Consider the following 23,688-nt stretch of genomic DNA (forward strand, 5'->3'; position numbering starts at 1 on the left):
CTTAATAGCACTTCATCTGTCTACGTTCTGAGTTCAAATTCTACTGAGGTTGACTTTGCCTTTCATCCTTTCAGTACACTGAACTCTGGGGTCAATGTAATTGACTTACTCCTTTCCCCGAAATTGCTGACCCTGTGCCAAAACTTGAAACCACTATTATAATAGTAATTATTATTAATAATGAAGATAAGGATAATTATATTGTCCTTAAATTTTGTGGAGTGACATGCAAAACAGGATATCTCATCTTATTTGCAGACACAGTATATATGTTGTTCCAATTTTTTTTCCCAACATTTGTGTGGGATTCGAGTGAGATTAAGCTACTATTTTTAACAAATCAAGTAACTATGCAGAAGCTCTGCTGTTGGTTCACTGGTATTGTGTTGTGTTCCTGGATAAAGCTCATAACATTATTTTCCTTAGATAGATGGCTTGGCTAGCAAAAAGATAACCACTCTACTTCATGGTTTGTAGACTATTCAAATATCAAAAAACAATGGCTCTGATAGTATGAAGCCTAATCTTTGGCTGCCTACCTGTGTTAAATCCAGCCCATCTATGCTAAGCACAGTCTGTCTATGCTAAACCCAACCTGTCTATATTAAACCTCGACAAATAATGCAACATTTTTGAGACATGAAGTGAGCAAGTGTATGGTAAATGGTTATTTCCAGACTATATAAGTATTTGACTCAGATTTGGTTCTTCATTGAAGATAGTGGTGATAGTGGTGGTGCTGATTGATGGTGGTGTGATAATAATAATTCTTTTTCTCCTCCCTCCACACACACACATACCCCCACACACACACAATATATCAGTATAAATATATTTATGCTGATAAAGTCCTTGAAGAAGTCATAACGTCACATATTCTCACCTCTCTTTTATTCAGTTTGTCATCTTCTCACCTGGCCCGAGAAAAAAGGTAATTATATGGGGAGCCTTAAAACCTTGAATTTAGAAATGCAAACCTTTATTGTTGACCCACAATGCCTCAGATGTAGATATTTTATCAGATCTGATTGTTTAATGAAGATTTAGAGTTTAACCTTATTAAAAAAGGAATAAATTCCTCTCAAGGGTTAAAAGTTTAATAACGATTTAATTCATAAAGTAACTTAAGGACTTGTTCTTGTTCCTCTCCTCTTGCCCAGGAAACTGAAATTACTAAATTTAATGATCCACTGATTATGGACTTTGTACTTTCTGTATTTTGTAATGTCACTTGTTGTTGCTGAAGATGATGGTAGTGATACTGACATTTATAATGGTGATCATGGACGTTGATGGTGGTGGTGGTGGTAGTGGTGGTGATACTAATGGTCTTGTTATGGTGATGATTAGTAGTTGTGGTGGTGTGATGATGATTATTCCACTCCTCCTAATTACTAAACTGGGTTGAACAAGTTCATTTGATGCCACAACTTTGCCCACATTCATATCTGTTTGTGTGTTTGTCTGTCTCTCTCCTTATGATATAAACAAATATAGTTATCTGGAATTAACCTGTGTATTTCTTCTCATACATTCAGTGGCTACAATTTAGATTCTGTTCAAACTACATAAGCCATTTCAATTAGCAGCCATTGCAACTGTTGTTCACGTGACCAACAGATGACAGGATATATTAGCGAAGATCTCACCTGATAAATAACATGTTAACATAAGTCATCTGATATCTTTGTTTATTCAACTGTGAAATAACTTTATGAGGTGAATGGCTGTTTGTGTGAGTGGTTGGTCTTGGATAACTTTTTCTTCATTTAATTCACTTACTGTGACCCTTTTTCATGTTTTGAAATGGATTCCAACATCTTTATTAATTAAAGGTAAAGGAAAAAAGAGAATTGTATGAAAACAAACATGAAATAAGTAAATGATAAAGCTGAAAGAAGCTTAAGGATTTGTTAATTTTAGCATGTGTGTGTGTGTGTGTGTGTGTGTGTGTGTGTGTGTGTGTGTGCTTGTATGTTTCTAACCATTAATTTAAGGCATTATGTATGCTTCTGTATATTTGTTATATGTGTGTGTGTGTACATATGTATACATTTAAATACGTGTATGTACATCTAATTGTTACATGTTGATCCATTTCTTCTCTTATCTTATCTGTATGTATTATTATGTGTATATATATGTGTGTGTATACACACACACTCACACAATATACACACACACAATACACACACACACACACACACACCTTGTTTTGTAGTAAAATTGTTATTGCTGTTGGTTAACCCAAGATCACTATAATTAGACATTCCAGCCATGACCAGCATATCATTTAGGAGTCTCTAGATTATCCAATGTACACTTTTTGATATAATTGGGAGATTTGGTTGCTATTTCTAGCAAGCTAAGCAATGTTATAGAGACTCTTTCATTGTGGTGAAGTTTAATCCTGTAGGGATCAGTTGATTAGCCCCTTAATCATTTTGATCATGTCTTCCATTTAGTTAAAGTACATCACTACCCTTAATTTAGTGTATCCAACGAAAATTAATATTAATCTCCAATCATAAATAGTTTTATAAGGATAGAAAATCAGATTGTAAAAATGCTTTCAGTTAGGAATTTGAAAAGTTAGCAACACATAGACCCAATCAACACAAGACATAAAAATGCATAGATCAAAAATAAAATAATTATAATACTAAGAAATTTGAAAATTAGCAAACCCAAACAACCCATCAGTTATAGAAATGTATAGATGTAAAAATAAAAAAAGTATAATACTAAGGAATTTGCTAAGAGTGTATTCTTAACGAGAAAATAAAATAAGTAAATGCCAAATATTTCACTCTTGTCAATGAAAAGAAGTGAAACAAAACTGAGATAAATTTTCTGAGGTGTTTTGTGGAGGTGTACGTCTTGAGTTGAATGGAAAAAATATGAGCAACAAGAATACTATTTAAGACGTGCCAACATTATCTGCAAAAAGCAAAAAAAAAAAAGAGAGGAGGAGAGAATTAGAAATATTTTATTTACTCATGTTTATTTATTTATTTATTTATTTATTTATTGCTCTGGAACCATGAAGTAAATGAACTTCTGAACACTTTATCCAAAAATACAGATTTAATACACAGTTTCAAAACTTTGTTGTGATTCTATCAAAGAAGCTCTGTAATTTCAGCAGCATTTAGTAGATTTTTGGTTTATTATTTCAGGGTTTGGTATAGACTTTGTATAAGGATCTTGGTAGAGTCTAGTTTGAAGTTAGATACCCATGTAGTTTAATCAGTGCTACTTTAGTGTGCTGTTTTTTGCAGTATCTGTAGTCTATACTGTGAAATCACCTGATTTGGGTTATAGTTTATGGTTAAGTTAGGGGTTGAAGTTTGGGTTTAGAGTTGGGTTAGGCTAAATGATATGGTTAGATTGCACACTAAAGTGTAACTGGTTAGGTAGACTGCACACTAATGTGTAAGTGGCCAAGTAGACTGTACACTAAAGAGGTACCATTTAATATTTGTATAGTGATGTCAGTAAAGTCTAGCTACAGATTGGATACTCATGTCATTTAGATATTACATGATAATGTTGGTACAGTTTAACTAAAAATTAGATATTAATATAAATTACACTTTGTATAGTGATGTAGGATAGAGTCTTGTTGGAAACTAGATAACTGCTTTTCAGGTGTTGAACTGTGGCTGTAATGGTGCACCATTTTCAATGGTTTTTGTCAAATATATCACCATTGTTTTGCCTGATACTTACTTTATTCACCTTAAAGGAGGACTAAACACAATGTTGATTGATCTATATAAAGCCAAATACTACATAGTGTTTTTTGTTCAAATGCACTGAATTTGTCATCCATTGCAGTTTATGTCCACCAAATTTCACTTGCAGTGGGTTGACTCATTGCTATGGTAGAAGACATAGCCCATACAGCAGGGGTGGGGGTGGGGGGTGAATCTGGATCTATGTGGTTGCAAAGCAAACTTTGTAACCATATAACCATACCTGCATTGATATTCATAAAACATATAACAAGCACTACATAGTTTAGGAATAACTCAATTCAGTGTGTGTGTGTGTGTGTGTGTGTGTGTGTGTGTGTGTGTGTGTGTGTAATCATTATTGCTATAATTTCTATGTGCACTTTATCAATGCTTGTATTTTTTGGATAGGTTGTTATGAAGCAAGTCAGTTCTTATTTTGATTTACTGCATTCCTAGCTGCTCCAGGAACCTAATCCTGCTTGTAAGTTCCGATATTTTGGTATGGACAACTTTTATTGTAGGATGTGAAGTTTTGACCATTCACTTATTAGATCACCATTCTAACTATTCTTTTGACAAAGTGGGACTAATTTTTCCCTAAAAATATGGCATTTAAACAAACATTTACTCTACAAGGTTTTTATCTAGCTAACATTACTTGTTTGTTGTTTTTTATTCCTCCACTTGACTCTAAAAATCAATCAGCTCAGCTGAATTAATTTCTTGACTCTCTCTATTAACTATATTTTATTTTGTAACCACTTCATTTTCTCTCTGTAGATCTAATGTATGCTGTTTCACCGCTTGTAATTCTGTAAACAATAGACTTTAGTGTTCTTACTCTCTCAGTTGTGAAAATATCTGGGGAAATTCTACGGTTTTGTTTGTTTCAGTCTGTTTCTCAAGTACTGTTGCTTCATTACCCATAATTAAAAGGAGATCTGTGTGTCATCTCGTCTAAGGTTACAAGTTCAAGGAGTTCTTAACAAATAGTTCAAGTCTGTCTTATTTGTATTCCATTACTGTTATGTTGCTGGTCAAGCTACTTAATTCTCTCAGCAGCAGCTAAGTCCACCTTGTTACGTAACTATGATGAGGAAGTACAGTTCATTGCTATAAATAGCAGTGACTGGGGAACTTATATAATTTATAAGGTTGCTGTGGTCAGCTTGAATCTTCTTAAAAGCAATACCTGTGGTTTATCAATTACAGGTGAGGTAGTAGCGGGAGCTATATCTTTCAGCTGATTAATGTTTTGCTAATTAGTATGAACTGGTATACACTCTTACACCCCCACCCCCCCCACTACCCATCAAATATTAGAACAGATAGCTGTGATGTATGTGTGTGAGGCTAACATTATAAGGCAGACATATTTTGTATCTGGTTTTACCAGTTATAAGTGAGAGTAACTGAACTTGTCCCGCTCTTGAAAAGTTACTAAGTCCAACATATTAAGCTGTGTTTCCCTTGTGCAATACATAAATAGTTTTTACAGACTCTTTGAAAATATCTGTCCTATCTATTTTTATTTTTTTTTATTTTGGTATGTGTTTATATATATATATATATATATATATATATATATATATATATATATATATATATATATATATATATATATATTGATATATTACCTAGCAGTATTTGTTCTTTCTGCATTTCTGGTATGTGTGTATGTATGTGTATGTACATCTATCTGGTCATGTAAGTCTGCTCAGTTGACAGTCATGGGAGTTGTACAGTGCATTCTACAGAAGGGTGAATAATTACATGTGATCCAGGTAATAGTTTTAGGTGTTGTGCATACTTGATTGGATGGTCTTCTGGCTGGTGAGTGTATCATGTAACCAATTATCATGTACCTCATTGTTCCATGTGCTACTATAATCCAGTACTCAAAAAAAATATTGTTGATACAAGCACTGTTAGAAAAAATATATGTAGATATGGATAGCATGCATGAATATGGACAGCAATTCAACATGCATACATACAAACAGCAATTTTACATGGTAGTGAGACGTGGGCCCTGAATGCAGAGAACATGCAAAGGTTAGAGAAGAATGATGCAGTAAGCAAGAGAAGACTGCTGGTTTGGTCATGTGATGTGGATGGACGCTGACAGCTCCATAAAGAAGTGCTGATCTCTGAAAGTAGATGGAACAGGTAAAAGAGGGAGACCCAGAAAGACACAGGGTATTATCCCTGTGACTGTTATCCTATAGTTCTGGTATTTCTCAGTTTGGTAATTTCAAAATGTTCTACTCTTTTGCTGTGTACAGTAAATCCCTATTTCACTACCTTTAGTGTTACTATTAGCTAATGTAATCTCCAACCCCTCCTTGACACATAACGATAGAGGTGCCTACCTCCTCAGTACAGTATTGTGCATTTGAGTATTTATCTATGCTATAAGATGTTAATAGAAATCTTGATAATTTTTGGTATGTTTGTAGGTTTGGCAGAGCCCTTCTGTTAAATACTTCATTTAAGAATATAGTGTTGAGGAATTCTATATTGGTCTCTTGACAAATTTTGATATTATTTCCTGCTCTTCCCAGATCTTTCCCAAAAGGACTTATATATTTATATAATTTATTGGAATTCTGCCCAATGTATTTTTTGTAGTTCTTCTAAGAGGTATTATAACATGCAGCTATTAATCACTAAAATGTTGCAATACTTAATATTCTTGCCATCTTCATCATCACAGACAAATTTGTTATTAGATGTCAGTAGTGAAGATGATAGGGTGGGGGTCAAAAGAATGAAAAAAAACCCCAAAAGACAAATCAAATTAAATATTATTTTAGTATGAATGTTGTGAGTTTAGACGTGTATATATGTTTATGTAAATGTAAATATTTATAGATATATGTATATGTAAGTATCTATGTATCTCCAAGTCTAGACTAAATATGTGAAAATATATAGCATGGAAAAGTAGATGGTAAAACAATGATAATGATGATATATATGGGCTTAGATCATTTATCTTGTGTGGAGGAAAAAAACATGTAAAGAACATTTTATTTCAGGCAGGTATATAAATAATCATTCATGGCATCTAGCTCTAAATGAAGGTTGAATAATTCAGCAAAGTCCTAGACATGATTAGTAAATAAGAAAATTTTAAATAACTTTAATGATAACATTAGGAAAAAAACCACCAAACCTACAACAATGGAACAATAGTCACTCTGTCATTAGCTGGTTCAATAATATTTATAATAAGTATATTCCTAGATTTAGTCAATCTGACATTGTTGACCTTTCAGTATCTAAATCCTCACTATATAATTTACTAAGAAATATAAAAAAATAGCTAATAATGATTCAGAGATCTTACTGCATGCTAAACAAAAAAACACTACTTTTTAATGAAATTTCTGCCTGGGGGAGAAATTTGCCTTAACTTATTCTTTTGATGCAGGTATGTGATTATATGACAGCATAGAGATAAGCAACTTTGTGGGGTTATACATCTCAGTTATATTTACCTACATATATATATATATATATATATATATATATATATATATATATATACATACATACAAGCAATAATAAACTTTGAACTTTACAGGGATGATGGGTTAGCTGTAACAAAAGTAGTGCACATGAACGCACATTAGAAAATTATCTATACATTTAGTATTTTGGCTTAAACGTAACCTTAGCCATTAAGTTAGCTACTTCCTGGATGTTCTTCCTGGATGTTAACAGATCTAACCAATGAATTATATAAAATCTTCTGAATGCCAATGAAAAACTCATATCAATGTAAGTTTATTGCCACTCCTTTTTCTAAGGCCCTCATCAATAATATCAATACAAGGATTTCCAATATAGCCTCCTATAAGGAGCTGTTATGTTTAGAGCTTCATGAAATGTAGAGTAAATGGAACAGGGACAACTGATGAAGGGGTATACTCTTTATGTTGCATGTCTCGTTTCTCTGTTTGTTTTTTCGTTGTTTGGAAAAAGTTCGTTTTCTGTTTTCGTTTCTCATTGTGTTTAACGTTTTTTTTTTTGATGTCCTGTACCCATATATGCATGTATGTATACATGTAGATGTAGGGATGTACATATATGTATGGATATATGCATATATCTATATATTATTTATATTATTATATATATATATAATATGTATAGCATTTTCTTTTATTGTATTTGAGCAACTTTGTAAAAAGAGTTCATATTTTTCTATGCTTCAAAATGCAATCTGAAACTATACACAGACGTATATCAAACTTTTACACCCTCGTTCACTCATCAAAAGGTTTTCTGTTGTTTATGGCCACATCTTTTTCAACAGTTTTCCTTTCATATATAAACATAAGTTTGGTTGATTGATTTGTTTTGTTTGAGACTTGGTAAAACATGAAACTCAGTCCATCTGTCCAATTATTCATTAAAAATTACACTGTAACAAGGAAATATCTGTGTATTTGTGCGTGTAAATTTGATGTCCATGAATTATATCTGAGAAGACTCAGAGCAGGAAAGTGTGGTGTATATTACATTGAAAAAATGCTGAGATATTGAAACATTTAACTGCAAGGTATTTATTTATATAAAATTATATAATATTGGCAGAAGTTAGAGTAACTCAAGATTATTAATAATAAAAAAAGCTTAAACTATCTATTTATCCATACATAGATAAAAGCTAGATTTAGAATTTAAATTGTTTCTTGTGTAGATGCTTCATGCTTTATCTTCTCATTCCTACCATATTTCTTTTTCCGTTACACTTTTCATCCAGTATGCATTTCTGCAGTTAATATCTTCTACCTGCACCTGGCTTGGTGTTCATTTCTGGATTATCTAAACAAATGTATTTCTTGTATAGATAGGCTGGCCCTGTGGAGCTGCCAGAGTAGTTTCCTTTGAATTCTGCACTGTTGGATACAGTGGGAGTGGATAGGGCCCTGGATAAAATAACATACATCGTTAACATGTGATATTAGATGAAGTAACAGAAAAAACAGTTAAGGTGTGTGATAACAGATAAAATAAGGACTATATAGTTATTAATAGTCATCACTGGCCCACTGATGCTATCTGTTTTGTATATTTTTTTTTATCCTATATCAGGAATTGATATCTACTCTCTCATTCCTATTTCTTGCTCTTTTCATTCCATCTCGCCTTTGCTCTTCTCACTCTCATTTATCCCTTTTCTTACCGTGTACATGCTTACTCACTCACATGTATATACATTTTACAAACACTCACACTGACATATATAGTAAAAGCCACTTATTATAATTGTAGATAATGTTATCATTAATTCTTGGTTACCCAATCTTTGGCAAAGCCAGAAGGCATAGCTAATTCTTTGTAATTTGGGCTTTTGTGAAACTAAGAGATTAGTAATTCTTTGTTTTTTCAGTCTTTGGTAAAACTACAAGATTTCAGGCATTTTTGCTGAAAAACTCTTTTATTCTTTTAAAGATTTCTTTTGTTGTTGTTTAGCCCTCTAGCTTAGTCAATATCAAACAGATCCATAAAGAAAGGCATTTTTGTTATGGCCACCATCTCTTTTATTCAGACACACTTTATGTAAAGCTGGCTTAACAAGATGTCTTTCCGTTTTAGGACAGTAGGGTTTGATTTAAGGGGAATTTCACAGCTATTTCTAAATGACCATTTCAAGGATTTCTCCATTGGGCCACAGTAAAATAAGGTGAAAGAAGTAATAGTGAAAACACATAGCTCTAGATACTATACTATATTTAGTTACTTTTATGTTCTGAGTTCAAATCCATTTAGGTTATTTTTGCCTTCTTCTAAATGTCTAGAATCTATAAGAACCATTAATGTATTTAATAAATTTTATTGTAAATTCCCTACTAGAAGAATCTTTTGATGTTCTGTAAATAACTAGCAATTTAAGTAAGATATTATATGGGATACTGTAATAATTTGAAATAATTTCATTAGCCATCACAGTAATATTATCTTAATATGTTTTGAAATTATCTAAGTTAATTGTGTTAAGCTTAACATGTGGAGATAATTAAAAAAAAGACATGGAAGTGTTTATGTCACAGCAGTAACTGGCAACCTGTAGGTTACAAAAGAAATTGGTGGACAGCCTATAAATCAGAATTTGGATAATCAGCAACATTAATTAGAAACTGATCTGTATTGGTTCTATAATTAATGATATAGTTGGAAAATTATAAACAGAAAATATAAAACTGGATATGTTAGTGTATAAATGTTGATGTTAAACATCAACCTCATTAATGTGACCAATGTTGGGAGGATTATGAAGATAATGGTCACATTCACTTCCTGCTCACTAAGATCATTAAGGAGCAAAAAAAATATTTGTACTCTTTGTCAAAGTAGGAAACAACTTTAAGACAATGCTTAGATGTCAGTGAATTATCATAGAAATAAAGAGATGAGACAGTTTAGCTTTCACATTCCAAAAAATAGAACATTAATTCTTGTTTTATCACATGATACCACTTATGTTTCTAAATGGATGAAGAATAGAAATTTGATGAAGATAATTGACTGGTTTATCAAATAGGAATCTTTCACCCTTCCGTTTGTCCTTCAGCAGCTTTATGCATTATTTAATGAACATCATCATCATCATCATCATCGTCGTTTAACGTCCGCTTTCCATGCTAGCATGGGTTGGACGATTTGACTGAGGACTGGTGAAACCAGATGGCTACACCAGGCTCCAATCTGATGGCAGAGTTTCTACAGCTGGATGCCCTTCCTAATGCCAACCACTCCGAGAGTAAGCAAAAAGTATGGCAGTTGTTTCTGATTCTCTTTATGGCTGCAAATATATTTTCTGAATATCTACTTGTCAGCTGCACACATGTTTAAAGTGTATTTTCATTGCTATTTTTAATAGAATATTTATGCATATACAGTGAACATGCTGTCTTAAAGAAAGCATGTTTGGTATTGATAGTGACATGGGTTTTATATGTCATGATTAATTAATGCATTTTCACACACACACACACACACACACACACACACACACACACACACACACACACACACACTTCTCATCATTTAACGTCCATGTTCTGTGCTGGTATATATGTTTTATATGTCTGTATATAGTTGTAATAATGAAGTCAAACCAAATAGTGATATTTTGAAATCATTTAATACATACATTTCAGGCTTGCATAATATATAGTGGGAAATGGATCCATTACATAAACCTCCCTCAGTAAAGCATTTCAAAAGTATGAAGAAATTGACACAAATGTTGTAATATATATGTGTTTAGAGCATTAAGTTGGCTATTACATAAACCTGAAACATCTGTATCAAATGATTGCAAAATATCACTACTTGGTTTGATTTCATTATTACAACTAAGACAACTACAAACTAACTGGTCTTCACTCCACTTACATGGATACTCTAACAATGATTTGGAATAGTCTGTTATATTTGACTCTTGTTAAAAATTCTGGTATTGTGCATTACCTCTTAACATAACATGAAATATAGATATATAATCATCATAATTTAATGTCCATGTTTCATGTTGGCGTATAATCCAGCCCATAGCCAGCATAGAACATGGAAGTTGAAAGTTGATTATTATATAGGAAAAAAGATGTTTACTTCCACACAACTGGGAATATAGGAGAACTGGCTTTGAAGTTGAAAATTCACCTGTGTCTTAAAATTAACTGTAATTTTATTAAATTTTAAAATATTTATTAAAATACTGCACTGGTTTCAACAATTATTATTTTTTTCTCCAATGGTAAATGAAACATAAGGTGTAAATTTAGAGAAAGAAAATGCACAGCAAAAAGTTTCAAAGCAATAAAATACACTAAAAATTTTTTTTTTTTTTGCTATGAAACTTATTGCAAATGAGCTTTTTCTCTGCATTTCCTTTCTTTTAAATTTAATTTTATAAGAAAGTTTTTTACACTACAATTTATTTTGAAACCTAAGTGCATTCTCAATCCCAAAGCCAATTCCCTCTCTCTCTTACACACACACACTTTGTAAGCTGCAAAAAGTGTATATTTCTATACTCCTTTCACTGCATGAATTAGTTGTTATATTAACTTCTGAAACTTTGAACATAAGAACCCATGAGTCACAAATACCCTATTGACAAGATCACTTGTTATCTTCTGTTGTATCTTATAAAACTTAATTTAGTGGTTTATATATTTAGTTGACATGAAAATTTATATTGACTATTCCAAAAAACTTTACAACTACTGATCTTGATGTGCAATTTTAAAAATCTAATTTTGGTGCAGGCATGGCTGTGTGGTTAAGAAGTTCACTTCCCAGTCATGTGGTTTCATGTTCGGCTTTAAGCATTTCTTTGTACGGTGCATAAATATTTAAACCATCAGCATATTTTAAATCCTTGCTGTTAAGATACACTAGGCTAGACTAAGCCAGATTGTTACAGGAATCAGGAGCACTGTTTCAGAAACCCATGTAAAATAGTTACTCATTCATTAAAAACCTATGTTTTTCCCAGTCATTTAAAAATCTAGTAGTAATAGTTACATTATACCTCACTAGTGAGTTTTTATAAAACTGAAACATGTTCAGAGTTGTTACCCCATTATCAGAGATTCAATTGAAATTCCAGAGTTATCTCCTTTGCTTTTTTTGTTTTTTGTTTTTTGACAGAATTATTGATTAAGATTAATATTTCCCTTTTCATTACTACTATAGTTTCAGTTAATTAAACTTTTTTAACTTGCTATGTTAGATATGTCAATGTTGACTTTTTTACAATTAATATGGTGGCCAAGTTTTATAAACATTGTTTTAGGGAAGAATGAACTTCAGTACAAGTGAAGCTCAGAGAAACTCAGTTCAGCGAATGCAATTAAAACAACAAAATTGCTCAATTAATATTTTCTTAACTGCTGTTTATTATTGAGTTGATGCAGGATTTATGACTAGATCTGTGTGTGTGGAGGCAGGATGAGGATAGGGGCTAAAATATATGATAATTAAGATAATCTAGAGTTACAGATTCTAGCACAATGATTATCAATGTCATGCTCCAGTTTTAATCAGCAGTGGTGTGTCAAACTCATAAACACAAACATGGATACAGTTATGCACAAAGTGAGAGGGAACCCAGGACTGAAAAACATAGCTGAAAAAATAGCTGATAAAACAAACTTCTTAACCATGTAACCATGGCTCCTTTCAAAGTTTTAAAAGAGTTTCAAAAAACCACAATCTTTATGTTGTTGTTGGCATTCAGTTAAGCTTATCTTTTGGATACACACTTTGCCTTGTCTATTTATTTATTTTATTATTTTTAAAAACTGCAATAGCAATTACTAAGCAGTGTTATTTCCACAGAGAAGTAGTTGATAGAATTGTTAGTGTGTTGGACAAAATGCTTAGTGGCATTTCTTCCAACTCTTTGTGCTCTGAGTTCAAATTCCACCAAGGTCAACTTTACCATTCATCTTTTCAGAGTCAATACAATAGGTACCAGTAGAATACTGGGGGTCACTGTTATCTACTTACCCCCTCCTTTTAGTATTATTGGCCTTGTACCAAAATTTGAAACCATTATCATTATTATTGGGTCATCCCATAAATGTGGGTTTTTTTTCAATTGCATGGACTAAAAGTCGGAAGTGGATGGGATAAACTACCTGCATCAATTTGCTATAAAAGCAGGTAGTAATTTTGCTTTGCCTTATTCTTAGTGCAAATTTTGAAGAGTGCAGTTCGATTTTAAGTTATTTTTTTCAATGCTATAATGGAAGTGACAAAGGAGCCTATTTGGCATATTTTGCTTTATGAGTTCAATAAAGGCAACAATGCAACAGAAAGTGTAAAGAATATTAATGCAGGATACAGGGATCAGACAATAAGTGTAAGCCAGTGTTAACAGTGGTTCCAGAAATTCCGAGCCAAAAACTATAGCCTAGAAGACAAGCCTTATCCTGGTAGATCTGTAGACTAGGACGTCCTGCAAACCTTGGTAGAACAAAATCTCATCGTAACTGTTGAGGAACTAGCAGAGAAGCTCAGATTTGGTCATTCAACCATTCATCAACACCTGTGTGCCATCGGAAAAGTCAGCAAATTGGGTCAATGGGTTCCTCACAAACTTTCTGAGTCTAATGCCCAGCCACATACAACGAAGATAACGTTTCAAAGGCTGGAGCAGTTTGAATGGGAAACGGTGCCCCACCCACCATATCCGTTGGACATTGCCCCATCTGATTATCCTTTATTCTGCAGTCCTCAAAATCATTTGGACAGAAAAAATATGAATTCTGTAGATGAGGTCAGAACAGTACTGGAGGAGTATTTTTCATCATGGACAAGTGAATTTTGGAAGAGGGGCCTTGCAAGTCTACCAGATAGATGGAAGAATACTGCAAAAAAAGGAATGTATATTTTAGATTAAACAGGAACTTTGTTTATCTTAATTTTGAAAAGTAAAAGAAGTATAAAAAACCCCACATTATTTATGGGATGACCCAATACTAAATGGTGGTGGTGTTGGCAGTAGTTCATGAGGAAGAAAGATCTATGAACAGGAGTATGTAACTATATTCAGTCAATATTTGTAGACATTTTCTTTTCATTTCATCCTTGAACAATAAGAAATTTTGGTCCTGTTTATTGACAAATAAATAAAAATCTCACTTTGTTTTCTTCTATTTTAGGACAAGGAGAGACTTGTGAATCAGCTGGGGAGTTTTTTAAACGAGTAAGTAACTTAAGTCTTTAAAATATATTTAAACTTCATTATTTACAGATATTATTTTTAACTGACACTTGACCTATTGTTTTATGAATGGAATACATATTTTGTTTCATTAAAAAGAAAAGTAACCCTAGGGATTCTCAATGTCTCAGAACTTATCATTCCTGGGAAAGCAAACAAATAAACAACAACAAAAAAAAAATAATAATAAGCAAAAAAGAATCCCAGCTTCCTAAGAACAGAACAGATTCCAATTTTCATCTTTCAGTTTTTTTACTCTCTTATTGTTGAGCATTGTACTTTGCTTGAAGCATTATGGTACAGAAGTAAAATCTATACTATAATGGAGAAAGCTACTTATTAATTAGGGATGTAACTATTACTAAAAGTACTAAAAGAAAGCAATATATATATACACAAACAAGTTGCATGAGCAACTTCAACAGTGAAACACACACACACACCAATACACACTCGCACACACACATAGCTACACATACACACAAATGAAACGCAATGAATGTGTGTGTGTGTGTGTGTGTGTGTGCTCACTGACAAAACTTTGTGCTGCATCACTTTTGTCTGTGAACAGGCTGCAGTTTCAAAGCGACGAAAATATTTTGACATAAATGAAATTTTAATGTTCTTTTCTAGGCACAAGGCCTGAAATTTTTTGGGGAGGGTGGGGGGAAGTCGATTAGATCGACCCCAGTATGCAACTGTTACTTAATTTATTGACCCCCGAAAGGATGAAAGGCAAAGTCAGCCTTGGCGGGTGAAATTTTAATGTTGAAGTGAAACTGGTAATACTTAAATACAGAGATTCCTTAATGGTACTGCTTAAATACAGGTGTTACGTATAAAACATTTTAAATGTACACTGTGTGGACGTGTAATGACACCTTAACCCTAGCCTTAAAAACTAACCCTCTCCTTCATATCATTATGTAGATGCATTAGGGCCTCTGTATTTAAGTAGTGCTGTGAAACTAATGTCTTTCGTGTGTTCTTGAATGGCTTACAAACATCTATGCTGCAATTGTTTTAGTGTCAGCACACGATCTCAGATCAAGTCACTTGCTATGCAAGTACATCTGTGTAATTTTTTAAAATCATTGTGGATAAATGCCAGCAATGACCTTTTCAGGCTCTTCAACATTTTAATTTCTAAACAGAAATAATTGGGGGCAGGGAGTTGGGTTGCAAAAAATTCATTTCTCAAATTTTATATTTTATAGCATATAAACATATTTATAGGGAAAAAATATTGAAAAACATTAATACATGCAAGAGTGATAACGAAACAAGGAGGGTTGTCTTTAGATGTGCTAGAAACAATAGCCAAATTGCCATTAAATCACTCGCTTTTCCCTCTGAAAATATCAAGTTTTTAAATTTTTTTACTGGAAATGCTCTTCCCATGGTTTTGAAGTGCAAAAAAAAAAAAAATGGCCAATATAGGTCCAGACTGGGATAATGAAGGAGGGAGGTGTAAAAAAAAGAGTTTTCAAAACTTTTTCATACAAAGATGCCCCTCCCCCAACCCTGTCATTTTGAAAGCTGTGGCTTAAGAAAAATGGGGAAAATCCCTGAAAAAATTTCCCCCTCAAATTTCTTTATAATCATAATCTATGCCATTTGAAAGGGTTTTTGTATAAATTTTCATTAAAAGATGTCCATCTTCCTGAAAGTTACGAGGGAAAAAAGTCAGATCGTGTGAATTTTCCGAAACTCCCTTCTCCACCCTCTCAGAAAAATTATTTCCTATAAATCCCTATATACTCTGAAGTCACAATATCTAAATGGTATTTGTAGAACATTTTGTTAAAAAGTATCCATTTTTCTGGATGTTATGAGGCAACAAAGTCGGGAGTGTATACATCTGTAGTAATGCCCTTTAAGTTATATGATTTTTTCATTTCATGGTTAGTTTATTCATTGTTTGCAATGTTCTCGCTCTCACACACGGACACTGCAAGGTTTATAGATGGGCTGCTGAATTGAAATCGCTATGTTGCTTTGAGGGGAAGGTAAAACTTGACAAACTGCTTTTCCCTCTGTGGTTGGACTTCCATGATGTTTGTTTAAAAATGAATATGACTGTGATAAAATAACGAAAGGAATATTTACTAAACAAGTGAGCACTATTATACAATGAAATAATTAGACGTAAAATATAAAAATTATTAGAATTAGGAATCAAATGTGAAAATATTATCAAGTGGCTAGCAGAAATTCGTCCAGAGGGTGGTCTTTCTGCTAGTAACAAATAATGGAGATGGAGAGCTTCTAACAATGCATAAAGAGGAATTTTATATATTTCATGTGCAAAAGCCCATCATTAGTAGTGATTGACTTAAAAATGTAATCTATGTAGATTTTGCCATGTTGATTACTCTTCTAAGCCATTCACTTCTGAAATATATAAAGGTTACTTAACTTCCTTTGTTCACATTGCTATAATCTCTTTATCTTCATTATTTTTTTAATTTTAATTTATCAGAGTTTTGGACATGAGTTAACAATATTAACATAGAAATTTATTCCATTAAAGTATATATCTGCTCAAGTAGAAAAGCTAACAATTTATGAATGAAACATTTTTTCTCGAATACTCAAAAGTATTCCAATCAAATTGGTAGTATTGTCTCAAGAAGCATATATTGTTGTTGGTGCTGTCACTCAAACTTGTAACAGAGAGCCCCCATCACAGAAAAGGTTCTCTTCTTCATTGGCAGTTGGAGGAATAGTAAAGATGGCAAAGAACAGTTTCTGCAAATTAACAGTCCTACCTTTTGTCTTTTACTTGTTTCAATCATTGGATGACAGCCATGCTGGAGTTATTGCCTTGAAGGGATAGTTGAACAAATTTTTTATTTTAGTCTAGGAGTCTAGTATTTAATCTATTGATCTCTTTTGCTGAACTGTTAAGTTTCAGGAATGTAAAGAAAACAAAGCAACACCAGTAACCAAGTGATGAGAGGGGGAACAAACACAAACACACACACACACACACACACACACACACACACACACACCTATCTTCAACACTTAATGTCTGTTTTCTATGCTGGCATGGGTTGGATCTGGCAAGGCCAAGGGCCACACCAGACTCCATTGTCTGTTTTGGCATGGTTTCTACAGCTTGAAGTCCTTTTTAATGCCAACCAGTTTACAGAGTGTACCGGATGCTTTTTACATGGCACCAGCACCAGCAGGTCACCAGGTACCAGGCTTTCTTACACTTTCTATTGACCAAATTCATTCACTAGGCATTGGTCAGATCAGGGTCATTGTGGAAAACCCTCGACCAGGATGCTGTGCAATGAGACGGAATCTGAAACCACGTTTTCAATAATTTCAAGAGTTTCCACTTCTGTGACAAAGTCTTTTGGGGAGGAAAAGATGATTGGATGCTCTCTTGTTTGCAAAAGTTTCATTAATGACAATATCTAATCTCTGTAGTAGGGATATTTTCTTTTGATGATGTGTATTTCAATTATTTTGGGTCCTTGTTCAAAATGAGAAATAGAGTATTCTTCAGGCAAATTGATGATCATTATTTCATATAGTTTCTTTGCAATTTTTATATTTGTGTGTGTATATGGGTGTATGTGTGTGTATATGTGTATGGATGTATGCATGGGTCTGTGTGTATGGGTGTGTGTATGTTTGTATGGGTGTGTGTATATGTTTGTGTGTATGTGTGTGGGTGTATGTTTGTGTGTATGTATATGGGTGTATGTATCAGTATGTGTGTGTGTATGTATGCCTACGTATATATGCGTGTATGTATATATTTGTGTGTGTGTATGGGTGTATGGGTGTGTAAATGTGTATGGATGTATGCATAGGTCTGTGTATATGTGTATGGGTGTGTGTGTGTATGTTTGTATATGGGTGTGTGTGTATATGTTTGTGTGTATATGTGTATGGGTGTGTGTGTGTATGTTTGTATATGGGTGTGTGTGTGTATATGTGTATGGGTGTATGATTGTGTGTGTGTGTGTGTGTATGTGTGTGTGTGTGTGTGTGTGTGTGTGTACAGTTTACACATGTATATAGATTTTCTTTAAGAACCAGGAATTTTCAAGATGTTGATTCTTCCTACACCTCTTCAAGATATGTATTTTGCTCTGTAGGAATCTGCATCACTGTGTAGGTAAACGGTGATGATGATGATGTTAATGATGATAGTGGCAGCAGCAGTGGTGGTGGTGGTGGTGGTGGTCAGTAAAGCATTAAACTTCTTTCTGCTACTGGCTGACAAATTACAATAACAACAACACAAGTTAGAGGGAGTGGGAGGATGGAAGGACCTTTTCAACTGTTTTTCTTTTCCTTTGCTAGGTGTGGATGGTTAGTGGGGGAGCACTTGTTTGATCCACTGTTTAACCAACACTAATTCATCAGGTGATGACACTTTCTGACCCTCATATATCTTATGTCAACATATCTGGTGTTGATGGTGGCGGTGGCAATGTGATTATTGAAGAGATGGGTTACTGCTGTGGTGGGGTGGTGGTTGTGTTTGGTGGTGAAGGAAGGGATATGTGGTAGGACATCCTCCCACTCAGCAAGTCAGTATCAGCTGACATCAAACCTAGGCTAGAGGGGGGGGGGGGAAGCCAAGTCTAGTGGCAGTAAAGATGGTTTCGGTGTAGTGGTAGTGAAATGGTGTGCTGTAGTAAAGAGAATTTGGTATAGTATGTGTAGTATAGTAAGGTGATGTGTTGTAGTGGAAGTTATAGTAAAATGGCATGTTATGGGGTTGTAGTGGTAGTAGTGATGGTGGTGGTAGTAGTAGTAGCATTAGTAGTAGTAGTGGTAGTAGTACAAGAGGTTACTGGAAACTGAAGCTTTGACAGATGTCAGCTAAAAAAACAACAAAAACCAAGGGAATAGCTGGGGAAATACTGTAAACGTTGTCCCCTATTCATCATCCTTACCAGCTTCCTTTGATAACGGGGCCCCCTACCATTACCTCCTTGCAATAGTGTAACAACATTGTTAACATCATCACCAACGTCACCACCAACACTACTGCACCTACCACCACCTATACCAGCATCAACATCATTGCCAACTCTACCAACATTCTTACTCATCACCACCACCACCACCACCACCATCACCACTATGGGTCGAATGTGACTTCAGTAATCTTTGATATTAGCTGTCACACTTACAGAACTTGTGTATATTTTGTAGGACATGATTTCACATATTTTCTAACCAGATTGTATTGGACTGAATGAATTCATTGAAATGTAGTATTCATTCTTATACTGTATGGCATGTTACAAAATTTGTCTCATGTACTTATAGTCAAATCTTTTCTCAGCAGTTAATAAATGCTAACTAAACACACACACACACACACACACACAGATATATACACCTGCATATATACACATTAAAGAAGGCATGTGGATTAGTGGTTAGGGTGTTGCACTCACAATTGCATGATCATGGCTTTGATTCCCAGACCAGTGGTGCATTATATTCTTGAACAAAACATTTCATTTCCTGTTGCCCCAGTTCACTCATATGTAAATGGGTAACACTATCATGGACTGGCATTTTGTTCAAGGAAAATGCTGACCATCCTGCCTGCTTAGCCAGTGGGGTGGCATTATTTAAAAACTACAACATGCATGTGTCAGACAGAATTTGTCATACAGTGGGACTGAATTTGAAATCATGTATTTGGGAAGCAAGTGTCTTAACCACAGAGCCTCATAGACAAACACACTTTTGTCTCACAAACAAGTAAAGGAGTACCCTAAAAATATTGTAGAGTATAATCAATTATTTAGATAAAGTTAGTACTTCACCTATCACAACCCAGACTACCCAGCTTGTTGCATTCATTCAAGTAAAACATAACTGTGACCTCATCACCATTATTTATTGCTTTTCTGCTACTACTGATTCTTCCTTACTCTCTCCTCTAAATGTGAGAAGCCATGTAGCTCCTCTGCAGCAAGAACCTGCTCTGCCCACTCCTCTTTTTATACCTTACCCCTCATCGCCGAGGATAAAGCCACCTCCTCTTCAGGTTTCATAGTTTTGAAAGCTACCTAGCAATGTCTCTCATGTCAGTGGCATGAAAAAAGCATCCAGTCTGTGCTGTAAAGTAGTTGGTATAAGGGAGGGCATCCAACCATAGAAACCATGCCAAAGCAGACACTAGAGCAGTGATTTTCAACTGGGCTCCATATGGCCCTTGAGAGTCCACATAAGATTTTGTTGTTGAAATTTATGTAAATAAGGTTATACTTCTACAATACACAAAATATTTTAAGTTTTTCTATACAATTCCTAATAATATTTAATTATAGAAACTTTAAGTGTTTGGAGCTTTTTTTTTAACATGGGGGCTCAGTAGAGTTAAAGAGGAATCAAAGGTGTCCATAGGCAAAAAATTGTTAAGAACCACTGCACGATGCAATCCTTAACTCATTGGATTCTTGTCAAACTGTCTAACCCATGCCAGCATGGAATATGGACGTTAAATGATGATGATGATGTGTATGCATGGGGAAATGAACTTAGACAATGTAGGGTAGAGACAACACTTCAGTCTTAGTTGGACCATGACAACCTTTCTATCTGCCATGCTTCCTGTACACTATGTGAAGTGAATGGTGATAGAAAGGGCATCCAGCCGGAGAAATTATACCCAGAATGGAGCAAATGAACAAAACATGGTTCCCAACCTCTATAGAGGAGCAGTAACTTCAAATAAGAACTGCCTTGGATTGTGATAATTCTTACTGCTCATGTCAGTATGGAAAAGATCTAAAAGTGAGGATGATGATAATGATGTATATACACAGATATACAGGCATATGCACACATTCACACAGAGTAATGTGTTTATGCAGTCACAAACCATAGAACCTCTTTACTGAGGCATACACATACACTGCTTACAAACACACATAGGCATACACATCTACACATACAAACATACTTAACATCACACATACAGTTATTATTAAACAGTTCTACAAATGGCTACACACAAAATAACCACATATACTATACAAACACACTACAGACATACATACACCACACACACACACAGACACACACACACACACACACACACACACACACACACACACTACTTACAGTCCTTCTTAAATGGCTCTTCAGACAGCCGCACATAACACATACGCCACACACATGCCCACACGCCCACGCAATCATTATTACACAGCCCTACAGACAACCACACACCACTTACACACATGCATGCACACAGCCACACTGAGACAGCAGATGTTATATCATTTAGTTAAAGAATACCCAGGTAGAACCATTCTTTATTTCCCCTTGAAAATGCTATTCTATGTTAATTTCCTCCAGCTCTGATTCTATGGTATGTCACTGCCTTTGGCTGTCTATGGCTGTCTATTTTTACCACACTTTCTTTATAATTTATGTACCAGTGTCTACAAATACATATGTATGTGTGTGTGTGTGTGTGTGTGTAAAGAGAGATATATATATTTAGCATTGACTATCAGAAGAAAGAGTACTCAATACTTCAGTAGAGATGACTAATATTTATATTTTGGTTGAGTCAGTCTTTTGCTGCTACACACACACACACACACACACACACACACACACATAAACAAATCATGTGCACACAAATAACACACACAACTTGTACTTTATCATATATTTCACTTCTTTCTGTCTAGATTAATGATTTTTTTTAGGTCAATATCTCTCTAAGACTATTATTAACATTCTGTCAATATTTGATTTTCAAAATCTTTAAAACAGCGTTCTCAGTTTACCTTTCCACCATGAAAACTCGAAAATGGATTTTTCTCATACACACACACACACACGCACGTGTGCACATACGCATGCATATATATACACGCATGCATGTATATTGTGCATAAAAATCATGTTCCTTAGTATACTGGGTACAAGAGTTCTATTGTAAGTTTGGGTTAACCGATGGTCTCTCAGTGAGAAATTTCACGGACTGAGACAATGTAGGGTATAGGACTACACTTCAGTCTTAGTTGGACCATGACAACTTCTCTATCTGCTATGACAGAATGCATCCTGTATCCTATGCAAAGTGACTGGTGATAGAAAGGGTATCCAGTGAGAGAGACTATACAAAAAATGGAACATATGAATGAAACATGGTTCCCAACTTGTTTAGAGGTGAAAAACCTGTCAAATATGCATATTCATTAGTTCAATATATATCCATTTTTCTATGCTGGAATAGGATGGATAAGTTACTTATTTTTAACTGAATGGTCTTTTGGATGTCAACCTTTTTCAATTACAACTAAGGTATTTTATTTCCACTACTTTAGAAAATGCAGATCTACAGAGCATAATGGCATAACTTTCAGAAGCAAACTTCTAAACCGTGTAGCCATGCCTGTACCTTACACACACATGCACACATGCATACATACTCACACACAGTGGGTTTCCAAACAGCTTGTATCAATTCTACTCACAAAACATTGGCAAGCCTGATGCAATAGAACAAAACACTTGCCCAGCCTGACACAATAGAACAAGACACTTGCCCAGATGTGTGTATAACTGAAAGGCTCCGATTTCCAGTACTCAGTGTTACTTGTTTCTGATCATCAGCTGGTAAACCAAGTCCAGTTTTCTCTAGAAATATCCACTGTCTGAATATTTTTTTAAATATAAAATGAAAGTTTGAAGAACATGCCTATCCGTATGTTATTTTGTTAATACCAGTGCTGGTGTCACACAAGAAGCGCTGGTTCTGGTGTCATATATAACATGGTGTGCTGATGCCACATAAAACGCACTGGTGCTGGTGCCACGTGGAAAATACCCAGTACATTCTGTAAAGTGGTTGGTGTTCAGAAGGGCGTCCAGCTTTAGAAACTATGCCAGAACAGACTATGAAGCCTTGTGCAGTCCCAGCCTTACCAACTCCCGTTAAACCATCTAACCCATGTCAGCATGGAAAATGGATGTTAAATGATAAAAATAATGATTAAATGAATATATATATATATATATATACTCTTTTACTCTTTTACTCTTTTGTTTTTTTCAATAATTTGACTGCAGCCATGCTGGGGCACCACCTTTAGTCGAACAAATCAACCCCAGGACTTATTCTTTGTAAGCCCAGTACTTATTTTATCAGTCTGTTTTGCCAAACCGCTAAGTTACAGTGAC

General features: G+C 34.4%; 1 protein-coding gene across 7 annotated transcripts in view; it reads left to right on the top strand.

Moving 5' to 3' along the window:
* LOC106878747 (protein bicaudal C homolog 1-B) overlaps positions 1-23,688 on the top strand; it is a 252,304-nt gene that overhangs the window by 162,481 nt on the left and 66,135 nt on the right. For all 7 annotated transcript variants that reach the window (XM_052968360.2, XM_052968361.2, XM_052968362.2 and 4 more), the window contains exon 3: positions 14,432-14,475. In XM_052968360.2, the coding sequence (XP_052824320.1) occupies positions 14,432-14,475 (44 nt within the window). The remainder of the gene's footprint in view (positions 1-14,431; positions 14,476-23,688) is intronic.

This window comes from Octopus bimaculoides, chromosome 5, assembly GCF_046866305.1.
Source record: "Octopus bimaculoides isolate indiv1 chromosome 5, ASM4686630v1, whole genome shotgun sequence".
Taxonomy (NCBI): domain Eukaryota; kingdom Metazoa; phylum Mollusca; class Cephalopoda; order Octopoda; family Octopodidae; genus Octopus; species Octopus bimaculoides.